Source organism: Aricia agestis, chromosome Z (assembly GCF_905147365.1).
Source record: "Aricia agestis chromosome Z, ilAriAges1.1, whole genome shotgun sequence".
In the NCBI taxonomy this organism is placed as follows: domain Eukaryota; kingdom Metazoa; phylum Arthropoda; class Insecta; order Lepidoptera; family Lycaenidae; genus Aricia; species Aricia agestis.
In genome coordinates this window covers 25,077,179-25,096,575 of record NC_056428.1, presented here as the reverse complement: position 1 = coordinate 25,096,575, position 19,397 = coordinate 25,077,179, and the positions used below count along the sequence as shown (strand labels likewise).

At 35.4% G+C, this 19,397-nt stretch overlaps 1 protein-coding gene across 2 annotated transcripts in view; it reads right to left on the bottom strand.

Moving 5' to 3' along the window:
* The window catches only part of LOC121739360 (ras-associated and pleckstrin homology domains-containing protein 1), a 179,783-nt gene that overhangs the window by 26,192 nt on the left and 134,194 nt on the right, over positions 1-19,397 (bottom strand). For both annotated transcript variants that reach the window (XM_042131793.1, XM_042131794.1), the window contains exon 4: positions 14,280-14,375. In XM_042131793.1, the coding sequence (XP_041987727.1) occupies positions 14,280-14,375 (96 nt within the window). The remainder of the gene's footprint in view (positions 1-14,279; positions 14,376-19,397) is intronic.

The following is a 19,397-nucleotide window of genomic DNA, read 5'->3' as shown; positions in this document are numbered from 1 at the left end:
TTTATTGCGATTGATTTGGAGGCCAAAGTCTCGACTAATCTTTTCGAGCCGCGCTAGAAGTTCAGCAAGTTTCACTTCGCAAGTACTTATAAGCGTGGTGTCGTCAGCGAACCTTAGGTTGTTGAGAAGGTATCCGTTAATTTTAATACCATCCTCCCAATCTTCGAACACTCGACGCATTATATATTCGCCTACGAGGTTGAACAGGTGTGGAGAGAGGATGCAACCCTGTCTGACACCACGCTCTGTAGCAAACGGCTCTGACAGATCATTGTCTAATCGCACCCTTGATCGACCTTCCAGATAGAGGTTTTGTACCAAAAATATGAGATGATCGGGGACGCCCAACTCTCTCATCACCTCCAGCATTTTGGACCAGACGATGCAGTCAAAGGCCTTAGCGTAATTCACAAAACAGAGTACTATTGGGACATTGAATTCTCGCTCTTTTCTATCAGCTGACGGATGTTTAGGATTTGTTCTCGGGTACCCCTGCCCTTTACGAATCCCGCCTGCTCTTTGGATATCTGTCTAGTTATATAGTGTGCCAATCTGTTGTTTATAACATGGAGAAGAATCTTACTGGCGTGTGAAATTAGTGAGATGGTCCGATAATTTCCACACTTTTTAGTCGACCCTTTCTTATGTAGTGGTATCACGAGAGATTCTGTCCAATCGTCTGGCCACTGTCCTGTTCTCCATACTTTAAGACATATTGAATGCATTACTCTGATTCCACACTTACCCAAGCTCTTAAGCACTTGTGCCTGTATACCATCTCCACCGCAAGCTTTTGTTTTGAGCTTATTTATAGCTGCTTCTACTTCATGGAGAACGATGTCGGGTTCTTTATCTGTAAAATCTAATCTAGTCTCAGGTTCATCAGCGTCATATTTGTACAGGTCTTGGCAGTAGTTCCTCCATCTTGTCATCACTTGGTTCTTGTCTAAAATCAGGTTACCCTTTTCATCTTCTATGTTCCAAGATTTTGATTTTCGTTCAAGTGTGAGAATTTTTACCTTTTGGAACATGTCTCTTGGATGTAGGGTATCAGAGTGTGTTTGTATATCTCTACATATAGAATTGATATATGCATTCTTGTCATGTCTACAGAGACGCTGTACTAGTGAGTCAAGTTCAGAGTATCGCTGTTGTTCTTCCTTTGAACGAATTCCTCCAGTCTTTAGAGCCTTTCTTTGTGCGATTGCCTCCCAAGTGGTCATCCACTCAGATCTAGGGTGTTTTACTTTCCGTCCATTTGTGATTGTTCTAGTTGTCTCTTCTAATGCGGCCTTAAGCTGATTCCATGATGTATTGGCTGAGTCAAATGGGCAATACGTTTCACTGTCCAGTCGAGTTTGTAGTGTGTCCTCAAAAGCTTTCGCTTCTTGTGTTAGAAGAATATTTTTGGATGGTGGAGGCTTTGAAACTACTTTGAGGCGGACTCTGTATTGAGCTATTAACAGCTGATGGTCGCTGCCACAATCTGCACCCGGAAAAGTCTTTGAGAGAGTTATGCACGACTTCCATCTGCTGCTGATTAATATGAAGTCAATCTGATTTTTATGACCTGTTGGCGATCGCCATGTCCCTAAGCGTCTTGGATGTTGTTTATATGCCGTGTTAGTTACGAATAGTCCTTTTTCAATGCAAAACTCTAACAACATCTCACCTCGACTGTTGCGGGCTCCTAAGCCGTATTCCCCAATAACATTCCTTAGGTGTTGATCATTATCAGTGTGCCCTATCTTAGCATTAAAGTCTCCTAGGATTCTAATATAAAAAAACCATTGAAAATAAAATAATTTGCATGTTGTAATTGTCTAGATTAAGGTTTTTATGTTATCGAGCTGAATAAAAGTACATTATTATTATTATAAGTATGCCATCACAGTTACTATAAATCTTGTCAAGGGTGTCGATTTATGAATGTAGAAAGTCAAGATTAAAAAAAAATCTCAGAACACTGTACAGTGTACAGCCTAGCCCATGACCCGGTAACCACGTGACGTTGAGTTTCGATGCACTTGTTTGGGCTATTTTCTCATTACCGTGGCTTTCTAATAGCGAAAGAATTATTTAAGTTGGTTCAGTAGTCTCGTAACTCGTAAGTTAAATAGTAATAAGCAAACGATTAAATATTTCGTCTCTACAATATTAGTAAGTATAGATATTTAAAAATACATTAGTCCCAACCCAATTCGCAGTCTAAACTCAGTCACTGATGGGCTTTTGTTTAAAATATACAATAGGTAAGTACTTATCAAAGAAAATCATATACGTAGGTATGTAGGTAGGGACATAGTAGTTAATACAATCGATTCAAAATACTTTTAGACAGGTAAGTATATAAACAGTTCAACAACAAACAGGACACTGGACGTCAGGATAATGATCGTAAATTGCATATTTATTTGTAAATAAATATGCTGCACCAGAAAAATGAAGATTTATAAAGCGATTTTATGTTCTTTCGTTTCATAGGTAGAACAAAATTATTTGTAATAATATTGATATTATTCTTGGTCGTTGCACCACAATTAAAACATTTTTTTTGTATTACAAAATGGGTCGACGGCCAAGGCCATTTTATTTTGTCTTTAAAATAGTTTTTAAAATCACTTCTTTTAAAAAAAACGATCTACATCAATCACGACAACCATTGACACAATAATCTAACACTGAAAGAATTTTTCAAATCGGACCAGTAGTTCCTGAGATAAGCGCGTTCAAATAAGCCCTTTCAAATAATTTCCCTCCGTTTTTTCCACATTTTCCTCTATTTCTTCGCTTCTATTATTCTTAGCGTGATAAAATATTGCTTATAGCCTTCCTCGATAAATGGGCTATCTAACACTGAAAGAATTTCAAATCGGACTAGTAGTTCCTGAGATTAACGCGTTCAAACAAACAAACAACCTCTCCTGCTTTATAATATTGAACTGTAGATAACATTTTTACTATTTTTCTTACTATTCTACTACTATTTTTCGAAAATGTGTCAAATAACTACCTAATTGTAATATCGACATTGCATCGATTCGATATATTTGTTCCTGTTTTCCTGAAATACAGTTACAGATTTGATCATTATTCTGAATGATCGTCATTATGTTTTTAGGGCTATTCAGGAAAAAGCCGTTCAGGAAAATGAGGAATTCACTAAATTCGTTTATAATTAAGTATTGATATAAAGAAAATTATTAAGAACTTAGAAATGTTGCGGGCCTTTATAACTTGGTATAAAAAAAGTAGTGAAAAACAGACAAATGTTGGCACACATCGAGAAATGTAAATGACGTCTTATTTGGAAATTTTTGTAGAACGTATTTCAAAGAGAGAGAGAGAGCATAAAACGAAGACCTCTATCCACACCAAAGCACTGCGATCAAATAAAGTGAGCCAGCAGATTTTATCGCAAAATAGGTTTCAACCCGTCACGTTGAGTATATCGGCAAGGCATTCAAAACAAACAATGCGCAGGACAATGACGCGAATTTTATGAACATTTTAAAAATATAATTTTTAGTTATTTAATGTAAGTTGATGTGTTATTTGTTGGTATCGGATTCTTCTCTTCTTTATCTTCAAATTAACATTAAATTTTTAATCCTTTCTAGCTCATTTTTTTTTTATAAATAATAAATTGTAAGCGGCAGTATCGAAACGACACGCAAAAATTTCATAATTTGGTACTTTTTTTTATAATAACTTTTGAAATATTAACTCTACTTTCAAATAGTTTTAGCAGCATTTTTGTAAGTTAATTAGACATTGAAATGTGTAATGTTACATCAAATTTACGAAGGCGTTGTGAACCCAACTTTGAAGACATGAATTTAGTCTCTCTCAAATATTCGCCCCACTACACAATATTTATACCACAAGCGTCATTACGTCCGCGCTGGCCGGCAAAAAATATAAACAAAAACATGCCCTTGCATGTCGCGTGCGAACTCCACCCCCTCGCCTCTGTCACCCCCGCGTCTCCTCTGGGACGATGTCGTTTTGTGGGACGTAATTAAATCACACATTAGAATTGATAAAAACTTTATTATATACAGGAATCCACATTATCGGCGTGTTATACGTAAACAAAGTATCGAATATACGCCACCGATATACGGCGCACAGTAGCGACCTCCAAAATTCGCGCGCCAAATAGCGGAACTAAGAAATATGCCGAAAAACACTCCGGTGACAAAACAACGTCCATGCCAATATTTCACCCAGCCATTGTACTAACCTTAACACTACTTCTGGCTGAATTTCAGAGATGGTCAATCTTGCGTCCGTATACAGGATGCAACAAGTCAGTCGGACGCAATATCATCGGTAAAAACCGCCATGTAGGACGCAATATCAACTCCGGGGTGGAAATATATATATATATATATATATATATATATATATATATATATATATATATATATATATTAACTGTAGTATATTAACTATACTTGGGGAGGGGAAGAGGGGATTTCGGTACAAGCTCCAGCGTGTCAGATTAAGCTTGTATAGGCTTCTGACATATTGTGTATAGAAATCAGATTTCTCACGTGTTGAGTTAATTTTTTTTTAAATACCTATTGAAATGTTGTCGGATCTGTCAGATTAAAATAGGGGATGTTTAGTATACCCCAAAGAAGCTTCCATATAAAGCACTGACGATTCAAAGGTTAGGTAAGCCTGCACTGTAGGGACATTTTAAAATATATAAAAAAAAACTACCTGTTGCCCGCGACTTCGTCCGCGTGGACTTCAGTTTATAGCGCGCGATGTCAACAAAATTGGTGTCAAAAGCTTTTATAAAAAAAACCCTGGTACCCCTTAAATCAAAACAGCTGTGCAGTGTGCACATATTTCATTTTTTAAAATTACACTTTATATATTATGCCAAATTTTAAAGCTTATTTTGCCCCCCAATTACACAACTTTACCCATAAACTATTTATCATTGATAGGTTTAAGGTTACGTCACTGCATAGATAAAGTACTGAGTTATTAAATAACGTAAAAAAGAAATAACAATCGAAAAAAATCGAAACTCAAATGTATGTTGATACCACCTGTTATAGAAAGATGTTGGGCAAGCGTTAGCGCGATGTAAGAGACGCACGGCGCCATCTAGTATGAATTTTTGGAACTAACTTAATTTGAACAAATTTTCGTATTTTCACCCCCTTACAACCCATTTTTCCAGTAAAAAAGTAGCCTATGTCCTTTCTCAGGCTTTAGACTATTTGTATGCAAAATTTCATTACAATCGGTTCGGTAGTTTGGCGTGAAAGCGTGACAGACAGACAGACAGAGATACTTTCGCATTTATAATATTAGTATAGATAAAGCTTCATATTTTCCTAACTAAGCATGGCAGATATTTTATTTTGCACTAAACTAAATGATTTAGTCCTTGTTGTCTTAATATATATTTATAATTTACCTAAATAAGCAATTTTCTGAATATATTTTCTTTTTCAAAACTTTAAAATGGCTGCAGTTTCTGAACCCACCGCTAAAATAAAAAACGCTCTTATTATTTTTTTATCAGGTTTTCCTAATGTAAAAAACCTACTAGGTCTCCATGACGCTCAAGTGACTACACAAATAGCACCTTCCCCTCCCCTACTACTACATATTCCCCGTTTGAATTTTTTTTAGATCAATTTTGAAAAAATGGGATTTTTGTGCGATATGGGCAACGCGTCAAAATATGTATGGTCAAGGTCGTTTGCTCGGGAGATAAGATATTACATCAATAGATGCAATTGAGTTTCACATCTGAAAGTCCAATATAGTAGGTAAGTAATTAATATTTTACCGATAAAATAATATTACATTTGTACTTATAAGGTTTATGAGTATTATCAAGTTATCGCGTAATCGTTACATTATACATAATATTTAGTAATATAAACATTTAATTTACGCTATTACTAGTCATTATTGATTACCTACTGATTTTTTATTTTTTTCGATTTATGTACTTATTAAGTAATATAGTATATTATCGCAAATATTACCAGATTTGATTATGTTTAAAATTTAAATGGTATTTTATAAATAAAATATATAATATAAAACCTACAATTAATTTAGATATTCTACCCTTGGACTTTGCAACATATCCGTTGATATGCGAAGTGTTTTGCATTTTGTAACATTTTAAAAACAAAGTTTAACATTTTAAGCGTTGAACGGATTATGCCTCGCACTAACGGATATCCTAGTATGTTTCAAGTAGATTTCAGATAAAAATTAAAATATGTTGCAATATCTAAGATTATAAACTTTAAACTAAATGACGAAATATACTTAATATATACCTTAGATACATATGTATACCCAAAACTTTTCTCGTTTTTGTTTTAAAAAAATATATTATTTAATATTAAGTATTTTAGGGTTCCGTACCCAAAGGGTAAAAACGTGACCCTATTACTAAGACTTCGATGACTCTCCGTCTATTCGTCTCTCCGTCTGTCTGTCTCCAGGCTGTATCTCAAGAACTGCTGCTATTGAAATTTTCACTGTTGCCGCCTAAGAATAATAATAATCAACCAAGTGCGATGGACGTACCGTTATAGAGCAAAAAAAGGCCATAAATTGTGTTTTTTGTATGTAATGAAATGAAATGGAATGTAAATATTATTTATTTCTAAATAGCTTAACAAAGTTAACACTTTTAGAACGTCGCGTCTAAAAAGGTGGAAAATAACAATAAATTACACGAAGTACCTATGTAAAAATGTGGTACATTTATTTTATAAAAGCGGCCTATGGTTTGTCTGCTTATTTATCATAAGGTGTGCTATCATTGAGAAAGTCAGTTACCTTATAATAAGCCATAACAACTTTTTAAAATTTGTTAAGTAATTGAAAGATTTTAGACGTTTTCTGGGATTTTTTTGTATCTGGCGTATACATTGACTTTTGAAAGATTTATTTACTTTGCTCAGCCTAAGTATTGGTATATCTAACTTGTGCTTATTCCTAGTGTCCTTGCAGAAAATGCCAGTTTTCGTTTTGAAATTATAAATTACATTTTTTCTCACGTCTTACGGAAACCTAAAATTAATTCATCAAAAAAATGAACTAAAAGAAAACGACATAAACCAACTTACAAAAAGAAATGAAATCCTACCAAAAACATTTTCATGTAAAAATGTTGTCAAGATGAACATAGAACATAGTTCTCAGTCATAGTTCGTGGTGTCAAAAAGTAGTGAGATCTCATGTAGAGCCAAGTTTTTAACCTTACATACTCAGTCCTAAATCTAAAAACCTTAATTTGACACTAAAGAGCGGCAAAATATTTGATAATAATAATATAATGTGTCAGCCGTACGAGAAGAATCTAAAAAACTTAACTTCGTCATGCTATGGGCTTTGAACTTAATTTATTACTTTTCTGTTGTACCTAATAACTTTTATTTTAAAATGGCCAGGCCACCGATTTTGACTAATGTGTAGAGTTTGAGACTTGGCTCTACATGAGATCTCACTACTTTTTGACACCACGAACTATAATATGTTCTCATCTTGGCAACATTTTTACATGAAAATGTTTTTGGTGGGATTCATTATAACTTGTAAACTATCCGAAAGCAAAGAAGTTGAAGAATTTATTCTAGCTAAATACCTCTTCTAAGGGTCAAATTTGTTGCACCCGCGATAGCACTTCAAACCTCTCTTGTGGCCCTTTATGTATATTTTGATTGAGGTTTTCAATTTTCCTTTATAAATCATTGTTAAACTGGGTAAAATGTATCCCTTCAAGGGATAGTTGAAAAATAAATACATATTATGTTTTTTTTGCCTGTAAGAAGCTTTAAGGTACGCGCACAGTTTGTCGGCGCGTGCCGGGGCTTGCCGGGGCGGATCGGGGCTCAGCGCAGTGCAAAATGCGCTATAGCACACTATTACCGGGCCGGGCCGCATCGCATTGACGGATTTTGAGTACTTTGGATAGCTCCAGTGTGACCACTCTTAAATCACTCGTGACTCGATGTAATATCAAAAACGTTGCTATATTCTACTAAAATCTGTTTTAGATTCTACCGAAAATCTACCTTTATTAATCAATGTATTCTACGTGGTTGAAACTAAAATAAAACTAAAATGTTTATATGGACTGCCTTCATTATGCATTTTAATTTTTATATTATTTGTTATATAATATCGATCTCCTATTAAAATTTACAAAAAATTTTGGACTACTAAATCGTCATTCATTTGGACCTCAAATCTACCAAAAAGTGGAAATCTATGTGAAGTGTGGTCACACTGTTGCCGGGGCGCAGCGCGTTTGTCGGGCCTTGTCGCATTGGCGGAAATCCGCTGCGCCCCGACACAGTGTACGATACCCGCATCCGCTTCCATACAAATTGTATGGAGGCGGATTTTTGCGATGAGTCCCGGCACGGCCCGTCTCAATGGGCTCACTCCTTTAAGTGTCAATATGTTGCACCCGCGATAGTGGAATCGCCCCGCTGCTACTTTCACAGTGAATATAGGAGAGACATACACACCCTGAAGTATTATCAGTTAGCTTTGTTCCCTGTATAAGAGCTCTCGGATGCAGTGATTGTGGTCGTATCTCGAGATGTGTAAATCAGGGGCGTATATTATTTATGTGAGCACCTGCGCCAGATGTGGCCCCGCCACGTGGTAATTGCGCGCTTATTATCTTTTAAGTATTTTTTAATTGATGTATATTTTAATACGAGTACGTGCGTTCTAGTCAATAATAATATTTATTATTGTTGTCCTGTCACGTAGTTTTGGATTTTAGGTTGTGCGAATGGTTTTCGATATTTTTCCAATATTTAATCAAATATTTTATTACTTAGTTTATTACTTTTTAAATCACTTACTTAATTAAAAAAAAAACCTATTATACATTGTACAGTGTACTGTGTGATTGTTGGCTAGTTGACTCATTTTATCTATAAGTAATATGTAATATTAGATGTCCCGCGCGGCTTCGCCCGCGTAAATTAGAAATTTTACAGAATCCGTAGGTACATTTTCCCATAAAAAATATTTCCCCCGTTTTTCCCACATTGACACAGAGAGTCTCGATCTAAAAGACTATGAAATGGTATAATATGGTAGTGATGATGATGATGATGATGATGATGAAGAATGTAATTTGCATAGTAGCATATGCTTTCTGTTCTTAAAACAACGCCGAAACTCCCAAACTTGTATCTATAAAGAATCAGGAATTCTCTCAGCACCTTCCGAACCACGGTATACCAGGTATATCTCGGTGCAAAATCTTACTTGTTGGTAGCATCTCATCTCTATGTCCTTTCTCAGGCTTTAGACTATTTGTATACAAAATTTCATTACAATCGGTTCGGTAGTTTGGCGTGAAAGCGTGACAGACAGACAGACAGAGATACTTTCGCATTTATAATATTAGTATAGATAAAGCTTCATATTTTCCTAACTAAGCATGGCAGATATTTTATTTTGCACTAAACTAAATGATTTAGTCCTTGTTGTCTTAATATATATTTATAATTTACCTAAATAAGCAATTTTCTGAATATATTTTCTTTTTCAAAACTTTAAAATGGCTGCAGTTTCTGAACCCACCGCTAAAATAAAAAACGCTCTTATTATTTTTTTATCAGGTTTTCCTAATGTAAAAAACCTACTAGGTCTCCATGACGCTCAAGTGACTACACAAATAGCACCTTCCCCTCCCCTACTACTACATATTCCCCGTTTGAATTTTTTTTAGATCAATTTTGAAAAAATGGGATTTTTGTGCGATATGGGCAACGCGTCAAAATATGTATGGTCAAGGTCGTTTGCTCGGGAGATAAGATATTACATCAATAGATGCAATTGAGTTTCACATCTGAAAGTCCAATATAGTAGGTAAGTAATTAATATTTTACCGATAAAATAATATTACATTTGTACTTATAAGGTTTATGAGTATTATCAAGTTATCGCGTAATCGTTACATTATACATAATATTTAGTAATATAAACATTTAATTTACGCTATTACTAGTCATTATTGATTACCTACTGATTTTTTATTTTTTTCGATTTATGTACTTATTAAGTAATATAGTATATTATCGCAAATATTACCAGATTTGATTATGTTTAAAATTTAAATGGTATTTTATAAATAAAATATATAATATAAAACCTACAATTAATTTAGATATTCTACCCTTGGACTTTGCAACATATCCGTTGATATGCGAAGTGTTTTGCATTTTGTAACATTTTAAAAACAAAGTTTAACATTTTAAGCGTTGAACGGATTATGCCTCGCACTAACGGATATCCTAGTATGTTTCAAGTAGATTTCAGATAAAAATTAAAATATGTTGCAATATCTAAGATTATAAACTTTAAACTAAATGACGAAATATACTTAATATATACCTTAGATACATATGTATACCCAAAACTTTTCTCGTTTTTGTTTTAAAAAAATATATTATTTAATATTAAGTATTTTAGGGTTCCGTACCCAAAGGGTAAAAACGTGACCCTATTACTAAGACTTCGATGACTCTCCGTCTATTCGTCTCTCCGTCTGTCTGTCTCCAGGCTGTATCTCAAGAACTGCTGCTATTGAAATTTTCACTGTTGCCGCCTAAGAATAATAATAATCAACCAAGTGCGATGGACGTACCGTTATAGAGCAAAAAAAGGCCATAAATTGTGTTTTTTGTATGTAATGAAATGAAATGGAATGTAAATATTATTTATTTCTAAATAGCTTAACAAAGTTAACACTTTTAGAACGTCGCGTCTAAAAAGGTGGAAAATAACAATAAATTACACGAAGTACCTATGTAAAAATGTGGTACATTTATTTTATAAAAGCGGCCTATGGTTTGTCTGCTTATTTATCATAAGGTGTGCTATCATTGAGAAAGTCAGTTACCTTATAATAAGCCATAACAACTTTTTAAAATTTGTTAAGTAATTGAAAGATTTTAGACGTTTTCTGGGATTTTTTTGTATCTGGCGTATACATTGACTTTTGAAAGATTTATTTACTTTGCTCAGCCTAAGTATTGGTATATCTAACTTGTGCTTATTCCTAGTGTCCTTGCAGAAAATGCCAGTTTTCGTTTTGAAATTATAAATTACATTTTTTCTCACGTCTTACGGAAACCTAAAATTAATTCATCAAAAAAATGAACTAAAAGAAAACGACATAAACCAACTTACAAAAAGAAATGAAATCCTACCAAAAACATTTTCATGTAAAAATGTTGTCAAGATGAACATAGAACATAGTTCTCAGTCATAGTTCGTGGTGTCAAAAAGTAGTGAGATCTCATGTAGAGCCAAGTTTTTAACCTTACATACTCAGTCCTAAATCTAAAAACCTTAATTTGACACTAAAGAGCGGCAAAATATTTGATAATAATAATATAATGTGTCAGCCGTACGAGAAGAATCTAAAAAACTTAACTTCGTCATGCTATGGGCTTTGAACTTAATTTATTACTTTTCTGTTGTACCTAATAACTTTTATTTTAAAATGGCCAGGCCACCGATTTTGACTAATGTGTAGAGTTTGAGACTTGGCTCTACATGAGATCTCACTACTTTTTGACACCACGAACTATAATATGTTCTCATCTTGGCAACATTTTTACATGAAAATGTTTTTGGTGGGATTCATTATAACTTGTAAACTATCCGAAAGCAAAGAAGTTGAAGAATTTATTCTAGCTAAATACCTCTTCTAAGGGTCAAATTTGTTGCACCCGCGATAGCACTTCAAACCTCTCTTGTGGCCCTTTATGTATATTTTGATTGAGGTTTTCAATTTTCCTTTATAAATCATTGTTAAACTGGGTAAAATGTATCCCTTCAAGGGATAGTTGAAAAATAAATACATATTATGTTTTTTTTGCCTGTAAGAAGCTTTAAGGTACGCGCACAGTTTGTCGGCGCGTGCCGGGGCTTGCCGGGGCGGATCGGGGCTCAGCGCAGTGCAAAATGCGCTATAGCACACTATTACCGGGCCGGGCCGCATCGCATTGACGGATTTTGAGTACTTTGGATAGCTCCAGTGTGACCACTCTTAAATCACTCGTGACTCGATGTAATATCAAAAACGTTGCTATATTCTACTAAAATCTGTTTTAGATTCTACCGAAAATCTACCTTTATTAATCAATGTATTCTACGTGGTTGAAACTAAAATAAAACTAAAATGTTTATATGGACTGCCTTCATTATGCATTTTAATTTTTATATTATTTGTTATATAATATCGATCTCCTATTAAAATTTACAAAAAATTTTGGACTACTAAATCGTCATTCATTTGGACCTCAAATCTACCAAAAAGTGGAAATCTATGTGAAGTGTGGTCACACTGTTGCCGGGGCGCAGCGCGTTTGTCGGGCCTTGTCGCATTGGCGGAAATCCGCTGCGCCCCGACACAGTGTACGATACCCGCATCCGCTTCCATACAAATTGTATGGAGGCGGATTTTTGCGATGAGTCCCGGCACGGCCCGTCTCAATGGGCTCACTCCTTTAAGTGTCAATATGTTGCACCCGCGATAGTGGAATCGCCCCGCTGCTACTTTCACAGTGAATATAGGAGAGACATACACACCCTGAAGTATTATCAGTTAGCTTTGTTCCCTGTATAAGAGCTCTCGGATGCAGTGATTGTGGTCGTATCTCGAGATGTGTAAATCAGGGGCGTATATTATTTATGTGAGCACCTGCGCCAGATGTGGCCCCGCCACGTGGTAATTGCGCGCTTATTATCTTTTAAGTATTTTTTAATTGATGTATATTTTAATACGAGTACGTGCGTTCTAGTCAATAATAATATTTATTATTGTTGTCCTGTCACGTAGTTTTGGATTTTAGGTTGTGCGAATGGTTTTCGATATTTTTTCAATATTTAATCAAATATTTTATTACTTAGTTTATTACTTTTTAAATCACTTACTTAATTAAAAAAAAAACCTATTATACATTGTACAGTGTACTGTGTGATTGTTGGCTAGTTGACTCATTTTATCTATAAGTAATATGTAATATTAGATGTCCCGCGCGGCTTCGCCCGCGTAAATTAGAAATTTTACAGAATCCGTAGGTACATTTTCCCATAAAAAATATTTCCCCCGTTTTTCCCACATTGACACAGAGAGTCTCGATCTAAAAGACTATGAAATGGTATAATATGGTAGTGATGATGATGATGATGATGATGATGAAGAATGTAATTTGCATAGTAGCATATGCTTTCTGTTCTTAAAACAACGCCGAAACTCCCAAACTTGTATCTATAAAGAATCAGGAATTCTCTCAGCACCTTCCGAACCACGGTATACCAGGTATATCTCGGTGCAAAATCTTACTTGTTGGTAGCATATGCTTAGAATACTTCTCACGAAACCGAAGTCACCATATGTTTCCCTATAAGTTTTGAGGAGTTCCCTCGATTACTTATGGATCCTTCATCAGATCACCACTTTTCTGAATATAATACCAAATTGGGATGATACCCTATATACCAAAAGAAAAATTTTGAAAATCGGTTAACAAACGGCGGAGTAATCGTTGAATATAAGAAAACGAACATAACACCTCCCCCATTTTGAAAGTCGGTTAAAATTGTAGCCTATGTGTTATTTATTTAATATTTTAATCAGCACATGAATTGAATAACAAAATTTTTTTCAAATTAATCGTAGCACCATCTGTCAGGACAAACTAAAATTGAAATAGAATAATATTGAATGCGATGATAGCGCCGTCCGCCGGATCTAATGTAAAACATTCCAAAATCATCAACTCCTTATAAATAAGAAATTAATTGAAAAAACATTTTCCAGTAGACCAAACTGTAAATCTAAACCATTCTCGAATCTCCACGAACACACACAAAAAATTTCATCAAAATTGGTCCAGTCGTTTAGGAGGAGTTCAGTCACATACACACGCACACAAGAAATATATATATTAAGATATGGCTCTCTTATCTCAGCGTACAAGATTTTAGAGAGGATTTCAGGCTTAGAGCATTTAAATAACTCTTGTTGCCTTGTTAAGAAAATATATTATGCTCTGAACTACTACAGGCTTAGCATAAAAACAGTAGAAATGGGAAAGAATGGACAAACTGACAGATTTTATAGACAAAATGGCAGATTTCCTTTATCTAAAAGTCACTTTGTCTATTCTTCCGTAGAAAGGAACCGCTTCTATGGCGATCATGCTAAGCCTGCTGCCTGCTGGTATCATCCCTGTACTTACAGCAGTAAGGACGGTCAGTTCTCCCAGCCACTCGTTCAGTAGCGCCTCGGGGTCATCAGAAGCAGCGCTTGATGCAATGTCTTCTACTAACGCCATCTAGGGAACAAAAAATAATAGTTTATGAAAACTAAAAAACACGCTTATTTTTATTTTTTTCAAAAATTTTAGCAAATTATTATATTGTCATTGGCTCTTAATACGTATGCAAAGTTTCGAATTAAGTATGTAATTAGACTACTGGAGATAGGTAAAAATCGTTCTCAAACTTCAAAGATTCCGTTACATACATTATACATACAGCCCAAGGGCAAGCTAATAAAAGCGTGTTAAAAATCGGCCAAGTGCGAGTCGGACTCGCGCACGAAGGGTTCCGTACCGCTACAGAGCAAAAGTAGGCAAAAATTGTGTTTTTTGTATGATACCCTCATAAATATTTTACTAGCTAACTGACCGAGCTTTGCTCGCTATTCGATAAAACACGAATAAAATGACATTTTCTAAAAATTATTTCTAGCTAGATCGATTTATCGCCCCCGACACCGTGAATTGCTCGTTTAAAGATATAAGATTTTATAATTAATTTAATATGAGAACTTTCCGCGTGAGAACTTTCCGACGTTTATTGACTACGAACAAAAAAGGCCAAAAAATTACATTTGTTGCATGGGAAGTAGTAGTAACTTTATTTAATTTTTAGTACTTATTTGTTTTTATAGCGCCTAGCGGCCACAGAAATACACAATCTGTGAAAATTTCAGATTTCAGAAGTCTAGCTACAGCGGTTTTTGAGATACAGCCTGGAGACAGACGGACATCGAAGTCTCAGTAATAGAGTCTCGTTTTTACCCTTTGGGTACGGAACCCTAAAAAGGTACAATAAGTATAAGATTGCTATTATCTTACTAAAGTATTTTAGAAATTTGCATGATGGACAATTATACAGAATCGCTGTGCCCATGCATTTAGGTCAATTTTCTAGAACTACTGTTTACAGTCATGTGGTTATCGGCTTATATAAAGGACCTACCCCCACAGGTCAGAGGCAGCCCAATAATCTTAATTCCCGCCCAAAACCCCCCGTTAAATACGCCTATGATTGGTCGATGATTCACTATTTCACTTAACACGTAAAACGTGTGAAGCAGACAAAAAAATTTCAATTAAACGTTCGTTTATCAGTTCCCTTTAAAAATATAATGCACCCCAACTGCAACAGCTTCCAGCCAGTCTACACCATAAAAAGAAAAAAACCGAGCATAATGCAAAGTCTTTGTTGTTTAGAAAATTTTAAACGAAGGATACATTAACAATGCGTTTTAGTTACAACAGAGTTGGTTTGTAATTTTGTCGTCATTGTTGTCCAAAACAAAAGACAGATTATAAAATAAGCAGACGTGGACTGTGATAAACAAATATGGACCCCATTCAATTGGTTTAAAGTTGCGTTTTCAATTCGTCAAAATACAATTTAGGAAATCGTTTACAGACCATACAAATTGTTACGGTTATGGTTAGTGAAGAAATGTTTACCGTTTATGGTAAATTCTGTTTGTTTTGGGCAATTGATGAAGTAATCAATTATTTGGGATTTGACATAACGCATGTCATGTGGCGCTTGCTATGCTATAATAATTATGTCAAGTCCGATATATTACTTTTGACATCTACCTAACTTCGCTATCGAAATAAGCGAATGTGATTGGACTATCATAATATTAATACGCGAACGAAAAACTTTGTAACCCTTTTTACGAAAAATGGGGAAACGTAGGTGCATGAAATTTTGCACAATTATAGTTTATATGGTGAAGGAGTGCATCGAACTAATATTATTTTGAAATTATGCTTTTATCATACATTTTTTTAACAAATAAAACATTACACACACTACAACACACACACATGAGAAATGACAGATTTTTGAGTGACAAGCCTGTACATACGAATTATACTCTTTTATTTATGGTTGAAGTCTGTTGATAAATTGAAAATGGATTGTAGTTTTTTTATTGAATCTTTAGATTCTTTAGATACTATTAGACAATGCTTACACGGCCAGTCTGAGATCAGCTAAGTCCCAGAGACAAGAGTTGAAAAAAAATTATAAAGTCAACATTTTTTACAAAATGTAGGTAGTAGTCCTAATGTCGTTGAAACTAAGGTCGAATTTCGACCATTGGGCGATCTCTAGTTTACTCTAATTCGTTTTCGTTATCGGAACCAATGTCGATTTTCCTATTCCCGAATAAATCCTTGCCAACGCGTTTTCTTTACCGTTTGTTTATAAAATCACCGATCAAAATGTATGGAATTGACATACCATGAGTCGAATGTCGACTTTATTTTATCTCGCGAATGACGTAAGTATGTCACATTCAGACATTTTGATCGGCGATTCCTTAAAGATCCTGGATAAAACGTAGTAGTGATTATTTTCTCTTTGATCCTGGAATGGCCGACCAAAATGACATAAATTAAGCGTTTTATTGTATCGATTCTATAAGAAAGTAAAACGTAAAACGTCTTGGCTAAATGTTGGCCTGTTTTCTGATAAGACGTGATAAAAAACAAAATATAAAGCTACCGCACGATCGTGCGACTGTCTTGATGTCGGCAATACCATTTGGTATACTGTTACTACAACTACTGAGAGCGAGTTGATAAGTACAGACTACAGAGTACTTGATTCTCAGTTGTGGCGTGAGTGGGGACTGGATGTATGATGTATTATGATGTATGATGGCTAACCTAGATTAAATCTGTTATCTGGGGACACAAGAGGAGTCTAGGGAAGTATGAAAACACTAGCAGATTATTTTGAATTTGGTACCCACTTCCCGCGCGGTGAGCTAGATATCATATTACATAAACTATAATTTATATACCTTTAACCTTAATCTGTGCCAAATATTTTATACATGATAAATATAAATCCAGATTCTTATAATAATATTATAAGAATCTGTTATAATATAATATAATCAATTTTACATTGATTTCTATTTTTTAATGTATCCAAACTTGGATAAGCGAATTCGACAGGTGCGTGCGGCGTAAGTCTTAATTGAATTTTAAAACGCTACTTTAAAACTTGTTTTAAATGTCACCACAGTTTAAGCTTTAATAATAGTGAAAGAAATACGAAAAAAATTGGGAGAAATTGTGAGTTACCTAATATACGTGTTCTATTTTAAAACGTGTACAACATTTAAAAAAATCCGCATCGCGCTATTACAGTTCGACAAGGCTTTGAACTTTGAGCTTTTATTTGAACGTGGGTGATGTTGACGGGAGCGCTGCAGGGCTAAAATGGTCGCTTTGGTGAATCATGTTATGAATCATAATATGATTAATTTTTTTTAATCGCAAAATGCAAGTCTGCTTGCAATTCATGTGTAGTAATTTGTACTAATTTGACATTTGTCAGTTTGAAAGTTTTTACAATTCATTTGCTGAATTGATTGAGAGGAATTGCTAAATGTGACCATTTTAGCCCCGCTGCACTGCTGGTAAAGGAGAAATGTCAAACACATGTCAAAAATTACGTTTTTCTATGATAGAAGCGTCTAGTTCCTTTTCTAGCCACGTTCAAATAAAGTCTTGTCGAACTGTTTATCATTCTTGTAGGAATGTCAATAGAACTTAAACTTTCAACACTGTGTTTATACGATACATATCCCAAAATAAAATTGCGTTTTCAGCGATGCTATTTTACAGCCAACTCGCAATAAGGGACCATACACATTCTAAAGTTTTATCCCTTAGTTTTGTTACAACCTGTACATGCAAAGGGCGAGAGAGACAACTAGACATTTAACCATTGCATCGCAGGTCAATTCTAGACAAACTTACGTTAATAAAGTTTTGATATGGTCTCAATGATCTACAAAATGGTGTTATCTAAAAACCTCTAACGCGTTCTGATTGGTAAAATTTGCGAAAATCTGTAGTGTTTTTTTTTACGCTCACGGCTACTAAATTCTAAGAAGCCCCTATATTTAGGGGACCCTAAGCGACCCAATTATGAGTTCAAAGACGCCGGTGAATTCCACTAACTGTTGAAATGTAACTTGTAACTCTTTTTGCGACTCGTTAATGAAGACTGATTATTATTAGTTGGTAGTTTTGTATTTTGTACCAGCGAGCGGCGGCGTCAATGTTGCCTTGACTAAAATATTTCTTAATGACAGGCAAAAAGGCTTAAACTTAAAATTCTGAGCTACATTTTTTATACTCTTTAGGGAGCATATTCGGTAATCCAAGTACATACTAATATTCTAATTGCGAACATGTGTCTGTCTGTTAGCCTCTAACTGAACCCAAACTGCTGAACCGATTTTGCTAATACATATTTGGTATGGACTAAGGAGATACTTTGAGCCTTAAAGGACAAAGAATACGTCTTTTCTCCAGAAAAATGTATTATTGTACGGTTCCTGCGCGATAAACTAAATAAACTAAAATTGTAATTTGTATTGAATCGTATGCTAGGAGTTAAACTTCAAAAACGGGAATCAACGACGTAGGAGTAAAGACAGCAAAGTTGAAATGGGATTGGGCGGGACACATAATGGCGGCTCTCGACATAGGCGAACGCGTCTGCAGACGCGTTGGCCCAATGTGTCTATAGAACGGGCGTTCGCGCGTTGGCCAACGTCTAAATACCTACGGCCAACGCGCGAACGCCCGTTCTACACATTGGGCCAACGCGTCTGCAGACGCGTTGGCCAACGCGTTCGCCTATGTCGAGAGCCGCCATAAGCCGCATGCATCCCGACCGCTGGGCAAAGATCTCAATAGAGTGGGTACCGAAAGACGGACAGTGGACACAGCCGCCGCGGCCGGCCTAGAAAAAGATGGCGCGATGAGCTGGAAGCATACCAGCCAGGATGGCCCGCCCAGCGGTGGCACAGGAGCGAGCACAATAGAAGACCTTGGGGGAGGTCTTTGCCCAGCAGTAAGACATCATAGGCTAGGAAATAAAAAGATGTTATAAGCACGCTAATGGCAAGTGACGATATACAGAAGTACGAAAATAAATAGGGATAGGAGAAAGCATTGCATCATGATAAATGATAGAGCGCGCGCATGCGTAGATCTTAGTACACGCCACACGGA